The 8,240-nt window shown below is 46.2% G+C and overlaps 1 protein-coding gene across 1 annotated transcript; it reads left to right on the top strand.

The window, feature by feature from the left end:
* The first annotated feature begins 3,916 nt into the window (after positions 1 to 3,916).
* LOC125025520 lies at positions 3,917 to 6,491 on the top strand. Its single transcript, XM_047613538.1, has 5 exons — positions 3,917 to 4,043; positions 4,078 to 5,124; positions 5,297 to 5,734; positions 5,880 to 6,049; positions 6,135 to 6,491. Exons 1-5 carry the CDS (start codon positions 3,917 to 3,919, stop codon positions 6,489 to 6,491), a joined length of 2,139 nt encoding a protein of 712 aa, XP_047469494.1.
* The last annotated feature ends 1,749 nt before the right edge of the window (positions 6,492 to 8,240 follow it).

Genomic DNA, 8,240 nt, shown 5'->3' with positions numbered 1-8,240 from the left:
TGCTTTTACTTTAATTCTCTGGATTACTTACTTTTATGTTTCTCTCATATACTGATCTTACCAGGTTTTGTTCTTAGTGGTCTTATTTTACGGTTCCTTTTATTTGTTTCCCCCTGCGTTTTACTACGTCTGTATTTCTCTTGTTAGTCCATTCTTACTTTTGTTCGTCTCGCTGTGGGCTTTTATTGGTTTTACTCCCCGCAGTTGTTGCTAGTTATGCGTTCTTTTTACTCATTTTATTTAATTCATTCACTTTAGTGTGGCTATTCCACTGTTCTTTCTTCCTTTTTTTCCGTTCGTCTACCGGCCTGATCATTACTGTGTTCTTCTTTAGTATAACTTTAGTCTATTTTTTTTTTTTTTTTTCGTCTCTCTCTGAGTCTTTTTAGCTTTATGCTTCTACTGCATTGGATGTTCGCTTTTACACTTTACTTAGGTGTTATTGTTCTCTTTTTCTCTTTGTTTTATCAAGTTTTCATCTGCTGTTCATTTCCTGTGCTTCTTGGGCTATGCATTTGAACTTAGCGGCACTTCTTTTTTTTGTGTATGATCTTTTCTCAGTTTCTATGTGTGTGTTTTCTCTCTTACAGTGATTGTTCCTTTTCTCTGTGATCGTTAACTTTGCTGTATCCATTTTTTTACTGCTTTACTTCTTTTACTCCATTGTGTTTACCGTTTCTTTTACACATTATTTTATTGTTTTTAATTTTCGTTTTGCAGGGTAGATTTGCTTTTGTGTATTGTCAAAAGCCTGGCACCCATTCTTATTTTTGTTTTTAATCTTTTTTTTTTTTTACAGCTTTGTAATATGTTCTTAATTAATCGCCGGCTTGCCCATTTATATATTATTGCTCATGTAGCTTAGGGACTCTTTTATTTACCCTTCCTGTGTGTTAACCCGTTTTTCTTGGCAGCTTTGCTCTGATGTCCGACGCTCGCTTCTTACTCAGGGCTCGTGTCTGTTGTTTGTGGTCTTGCTGAGGGTTCGTGACTTTTATCGTGGTTGCAGTTTATCTGCAGAACTAGGTGTTCAGTGTAGGTCCTGGCATGAATAGAGAACAGGAGAGACAGAAGCGGTCCGAGAGGTTTCAGCGCCGACGGAACCTGTAGTCCAACAGCCAACCCACCTCGCGTGACCCATCTCCTAGCCAAGTTTCGTCCGAGCTCCACCAATTGGCGGTTGTCACTGGAGGTTCTAACCCAAACGTACGTGAGGCAGTTTGAGTCATGGAAGCTGAAGTCGACATGTTCAACCAGATCATGGAGCGGGTCAACACCCTAATTGCAGAGGTTCAGGGGTGCAAGGAGCAAAACGACAGGCTTGAGAACCGACTCCAGCGCCAAGAGGAGATGCTCAGGGAACAGAGACAGCTAGAAGATCGTGCTGGGCGTGATGACCAACACCAAACCTTAGCTGCACAGAGGGGCGAAGAGATCCAGCAGTTGCGCCACAAGCTTCAGCAACAACGGGCCGAACTGGAAGAAGCTCGTCACTCCCAAAGCGAGCAAATCCCTGCACCTACCGACACCACTCAGCAGGCAGCTGAGAGGAATGAGGAGATTCATCAGCTCCGAAGGAGGTTAAAAGAACTTGAGAACGAGCTGGCAGACTCTCGTCTCTCCCGAGTCTCCCCTCGTACTGCACAGGCTGTGGACACCATTCGCCCGCCTCCTGTACCTCCGCAGCCTGTTCCTCGCAGCCGACCTCAAACTCCTGAGCCAGTGGACAGTCCTTTACCTCCTCAACCGCAGTTACTGCAGAATACCCAGCCATATCTGCCGCACCAGCCTCTACCTGAAAGGAACTCCTTCCCATCACATCCGAGGGACCTCTCTACAAGATGCTGGAACTGTTCACCTGCGAATGGCCTCCCTGCATCATGCTCCAACAATCCCTCAGTCTCTTATGTGTTCACGAAGGAGAAGGTACCTCACTTCAAAGGAGATGTTTCAGCCTCCCAACCCTTGAAAAGAAATCAGGAGGTTGAGGGTTGGATCAGGTCTATTGAGAATATTGTCAAGCCACCTTCATCTGCGGCATATATCCAGGCAGCCAGATCCAATTGCAGGGGACCAGCTGAGCTCATTATAAACTCACCATTATTTGATAACATCACTGAGTGGGAAGTATTCAAGGCAGCATTGAGAAGTAAGTTCCGGGGTACCTACACCTCATCGGACTTCTATAAGGTGCTCTACGAGAATCGGATGCTGCCAGGCCGAGCACCTATGGACTACTACCTGCAGCTGGAGGGGAGCGTGTACCAGGGATATCGAGACCACCGTGATGCCATAGGTGATCCTGCAGAGCTTGTGAGAAGGGTGTTCTTGAGCGGCATTCCTGCATGGCTCCGTGATTTCCTTGCAGTGAGGGAAGATGGAAGTCCTACACAGCTTGCTGAGACCGCCCAACGCATATGGAATCGCGCAATGGCATCCACCATGGTGATCACTCCTCGATGTCTCCAGGCCAATTCCCAGAGCGACCACCACGTGGGCGTGATCACTATGCCTTACCTGTATCCACAGAACCCCCAGCCATGCACACCATCTTTCCAGTTACTGCCCAAGGGAAATGGTGTTCTTTCCACAGGGTTTCGACACACAACACATCAGAGTGCCGTGTTATAGCTTCCTCAGCACCAAATTCTCCTCCAAGGCGCTTGTGCTTCCAGTGCAGGAGACCTGGTCATCTGGCTAAAGAGTGCCCCTTTCAACAGGACCAGGGTGAAAGTGCTCCCACAGCCCCTGGCAGAGTTGGAGCAGGGAGCATGCAGAGCGCCGGCCACCCGAGTCATGAAGTCAGTCGCCACAATGACAGCTTTGGGGCCAATCGGACGACCACTCGTGGAACTCAGTATTAATGGAGCCTTAGCTTTGTGCTTCACTGATACTGGTTCCGAAGTAACCCTCATAAAGCCCAGGGCTCTTCAACTGGTAGATCCCGAGGGACACTTACCTCGGAAGGAAGCCACCCGTCATCTTCGTGGGGTCTCTGGTCTACCATTTGATACGTCTTATGACATCACGCTGACCTTCTCTCTCAACAGTGACACCTCGATACACCACCAAACAGCCGTCTGTGATGTCTAATTTCCTGGTGATGTACTCCTTGGGATGGACTTCCTGCGGAGGATTTCCTTTAGCTTTTCCTCAAGCCCTCATGACAACTTTGCTTTTCTCCAGTTGGAAGGACAGGCTTTCTCAGTGACTTATACAGATACTGCTTCTCTGCATCTGTGTGTGGTCCATTTAAAGTCTCCAGAAGTAGCAGATACCTCTAATCCCTTGCCTGCTGTGGTACACCTCCGACAGACCTCGAAGCTCCCGCCACATACAGGACACTTCTTGGAGGGTATTATAGAGCGATCAGGCCCCAGTGATGGAGATCTCCTCCTTATGCCTCAAGAGTCTTCAGCTTGGGTGTCACCCTACTTAGTCACCACAGCCTCAGGACGCCACTGCTCTGTGTGGGCAGTAAACCCTACGGCAAAGCCAGTACGACTGTCACAGGGGACACGACTAGGGTCAGTGCTTTCAGTGGAGTCAGTCTTTTCATTGGACACATCAGCACCAGCACCCCCAGATACCAATGTTGCTGAGGACACAAACCCCATCGAGTTGGATACCTGGGAAGATGGTTATGAAGCAGAAGACTTTGCATGGGAAGAGGACCTGTTTGATCAAACCTATGGCCTAGAGGATTTTGGGTATGAAGAGGACTTCACTCTTCTTACCCATGAACTTCCACCCTAACTAGCCCTTGCTGCAGTTGACGCTGTTGAAGGATCAGCCATTCAGCCTTCAGTGGACATACCAGATCTTCAACATCTAGAAGAACCCCAGCACCAAGAATTACAAGCCTTGCTTAGTCGCTACCAGGGTCTTTTTGATGGAGGAGATGAGGCAGTAGGACATGTCCCAGGGATCCAACATCGAATCAACACCAGAGCTGCTACACCTGTGTGTACCCGTCAATGGCGTCTTCCACAGGCCACTAAGGACACCATTCGACATCACCATGGCTCAGTCCAGTGGTTCTTGTAAAGAAGTGTGGGTCTTTGCGGTTTTGTGTAGATTATCGCAACCTGAATGCTGTCACTACCTCGGACACTTACCCTCTACCACGTATTGAAGAGCTCATAGACGAACTTGGTCCTACTGATACTTTCACGACCCTAGATGCCAGATCAGCCTATTGGAGCATTGAAGTCCACCCTGCTGACAGACCCAAGACTGCATTTAGTGATGGGTATCGACTCTTTCAGTTCTGCAGGCTACCCTTTGGTCTTAGCACGGCACCCACCACTTTCCAAAGAACTATTAATCTTGTGCTTTCTTCTGTCCTGGGACGGCATACCCTTGTGTATTTGGATGACATTATAGTTTATTCCAAGGGCTTTTCACAGCACATAAGGGACTTACAAGAGACTCTCCAGCTACTTTCTGCAGCTGGGATGAAACTAAATCCTGAAAAGTGCAAGTTTGCAAACACTACCATCAACTTCTTAGGTTTTACCATTTCGCCTGAAGGTGTCCACCCAGACCGTGACAAGGTTTCTGCAATTTCAGACACTCCGGTTCCATGTACCATCAAGGAGGTGCGTCGGTTCCTTGGTGCTACTGGGTTTTTCCGTAAGCATATCAAGGGCTATGCCACACTTGCAGCACCCCTACATCTTCTACTGAAGAAAGGACAGCATTGGGAGTGGGGGAACCAGCAGCATGAAGCCTTCATCAAACTTAAGGAACACCTGGTATCTGCTCCTGTCCTCAAGCAGCCTGACTTTACCCGGCCTTTTGAGCTCCATACCGACGCCAGCAGCATCGCTATTGGAGCAGTTCTTCTTCAGCGAGATGATGATGAAACACCTCATGCTGTAGCATACTACAGTAGGAAGTTGCGGGACTCTGAAACACGCTATCCTGCTGTTGACTGTGAGGCATTAGCTGTTGTTGAAGGCATTCGTGTCTTTGATTCCTACCTGTATGGACACAAATTTCTCATCCTAACTGATCATCGTCCTTTGGTTTACATTTTTAAGCACCGTACAAAATCACCAAGGATGACCAGATTTGCACACGATCCCTCCTTTTATGATTTCGAGATCCGGTACAAGGAAGGTCCGTCAAATCATGTCCCTGATCTGTTGTCAAGACAAGTTGCTGTGACCGACGTCAACAACATGTCTCCACAGGATTTAGCAATGGAGTAAAGACCCGAAATCGCAGAGCCTGATTTCGTATTTGTGTGATGGAACTGTGCCTAAACGTAAGTTGCCCACCCCTCTTTCAGAATTCGAGCTCAAAGATGGAGTCCTCTACAGGTTACGACATCTACCTGATAAGATCATATATCAGCTATGTGTTCCAGAAAGCCTACATAGATCAGCTCTGAAGGCAGCACATGAACCACCTCTTGCAATGCACCCTGGAATACACAGGACATACCACAACCTGTGTAACATGTTCTACTGGCCAAATATGCTCTGTGACACTCGCCAGTACGTTCAACACTGCCTTTCCTGCCAGCAAGCACATGGGGTTGCACAGAGAGTGCCCATGGCAGAAGCCCCTCTTGCACTTTATCCTCTGGAGCGAGTATCCATGGATATTATGGACCTTGGTCAAGCCCCCCTGAGATGGGCTCTGACAATCATTGACCAGCATAGCCGATTTACACAGGTCATTCCACTTAAGGACATTACAGCCTCCAGAGTTCATCGCTTTCTTGGTAACGTACTTTGGGCCACCCCGAATCATCCAGTCAGACAATGGTAGACAATTCATTGCTCATGTCTTTGCTGAGCTAGTAGACATCTTACGAGCAACACACCACTTCACTATCCGGTATCACCCTCAAGCAAATGGTCTGGTAGAAAGGACAAACCGTGTTGTCAAAGCTGCCCTGAGTGCTGTTGTTGGAGATCATCACCGGGACTGGCACAAGTACATTCCAGAGCTTCGTCTTGCACTGAACTCTGCAATTCATAGATCCACAGGGAAACAGCCACTTTACTTGCTTACTGGGCGTCATGCTTACTTTCCAGTGGGTTTAACCAATGAAGCGATATTCGGGGAGAACAACAACTTTCAGCAACGGTTGAAAACTGCTCGCCGTGCTGCGGTTGCAGCTTCAAAAGATGCACAACAGGTTTACGGTAGAAGCTACAATCAAAGAGCTAGAGGAAGGACAACTCGTCTGGTACAAGGAGATGGTGCCCCGTCCTTTAGGACCGAAGTGGCGTGGTCCTACTCGTGTGTGCAAGCGGTTTGGTCCAGTCTCTTTTGAGATACAACATCTGGAATCTGGTAAAGTTCTAAGGTCTCATTTCAATCACCTGAGGCCATACCACCCTCCAGAGGAGCTCACCTATCCTGATCAAGAAGAACCAAGAGATATGGAAGAGGTTCCTGAACCAGATGACCCATGGATAGCCATTCTCACTACCTGTGTACTGGATCCTGTTCTCAAACACGGATCTGAGTGATCTTCTGAACATTAGGGACCTCATTCTGGTGCGCCCTTGGCCTTGTGCCACACTAGAATGAGGACTGCTGTTAGTTTGCTCAGTAGGGAACTTGTGAGCGGCGAGACACGGGCATGCCCCACGTCGGCACAAGTGGCTGATATTTCTTTTATTGTTGCTGTAGGGACTCTGCCTTTAGTGAGCCATTGGCCCAGTGCCACACTGAGGTGGAGAAAACTGTTAGCTGTTCCTGATTGGTGCTGTATGCTGCCTGCTCTGAAGTCTGTCTCCTTTGGCACATGTTGCAAGAGTTCCAGCTCCTGAAGGAGGTATCGAGTGGCATCTTTGGCAGATGTATGCTCGCTTCGGTAACTTAAGTAAGTTGAAAGGATCACATTTTTTAACTCTATGTCCACTCCTCATAAATCGTCAGGACTCAGGCTTGCCTCTCATTTCAGGTCTCCACTGCACGTTTCGACCCAGGGTGGGGGAGGAATCTGTAAGGTGACATCCTAGTCCTCCTCATCTCGGGCTTTGGAGAGCATCCCCTCACCACTCGTTCCTGTCGTTCGGCCGCGCCCGGATCTCGCTTGCTCTCTCCTTTTCTGTTGGGGGAGGTCTAATCCTTTCGCTTGGCCTTTTATTTTGGTCTTTTGTTTCTGAAGTTTTAGTGAAGTTTCCCCTTTTTCTTTCCTTTTTTTGTGATTGTTTGTTTGATTTAACACAGTCATTGTGTTTCGTTCTTAAGACTCGAAAGTCTACTTTACTTGATTTTCGATATATCTTGATTTAATTGTTATTTTATTTCATTTTCATTATTATCTAATCTTTCGAGTATTTTACACTCGTCATCTTTTACTTTTATCTTTTTGTTCGATATTTTTTATTTCATTTTAACTTGGGGTTATTTTTAATCTTTTCTTCTTACACTGTAAAAACATGTATTTTAACCTGTAGGGTAAAATCTACAGTTATATAAATATAAAAGATGTAAAGTTCGTGACGTAGTTCATGACGTCACGAACACTGTAAATACCGCCAAAAACGGCGCGAAAGATACTCAGTCTGGACCAGATACCCTGTGTGTTACTACCCCTGTGTGAGCTGGGACGCCGTGAAGCGGCCACGCCCCCCGAAACCGAGAGAAGTTAAGTTCAGCTCCTCAGAAAAGTTCCTTTTCTGAGGAGCTGGACGTGATCCTTTTTTTTTTTTTTTTTTTCTTACTTATGTGTTACATATTCTCCAAATAATCTTAATCAGCCAATATTAATGACTTTACTTTTTATTAAATATTAACACTCGTAAGGAGTGGTTTTAAAAAAAAAAATTGCATTTATTTTATTAAACATAAATGTTTTCGAAATGCACTTAAGGATGTGACTTTACCTTTTTTAGTTATTGTAAGTTACATTAAATATTTCTTATAAAAGGAAACCCATAGGCTGAACGTCAAGGAGTGAAGATTATGCTCGGTCTTCTTTTTTTTTTTTTTTCTTTTTTTTTTCCTTTGTTTGCTTGTTTGTTTGTGCCTAGATGCTTCACGCTACCACAACATAGCATCTAGACACTGGGAACCCACACTTATATATATACCAATAGCCACAGAGCAAAAGAACACCTCACAGATAATTTGGCGGCATTCGGTGGGATTCATACGTGCGTGATTACGTACTCTCGTATCACTCCTTGACGTTGAGACGTCCAGCATAGCTACTTTCCATAGGTTATATTATGCATGGTGAAATTAGTTTGAGTGAGCCTATTGATTTT

The sequence above is a fragment of the Penaeus chinensis genome, chromosome 5 (genome assembly GCF_019202785.1).
Source record: "Penaeus chinensis breed Huanghai No. 1 chromosome 5, ASM1920278v2, whole genome shotgun sequence".
Taxonomy (NCBI): Eukaryota; Metazoa; Arthropoda; class Malacostraca; order Decapoda; family Penaeidae; genus Penaeus; species Penaeus chinensis.
The sequence above is the reverse complement of the archived record's forward strand: the minus strand, read 5'-3'. Positions and strand labels throughout refer to the sequence as shown.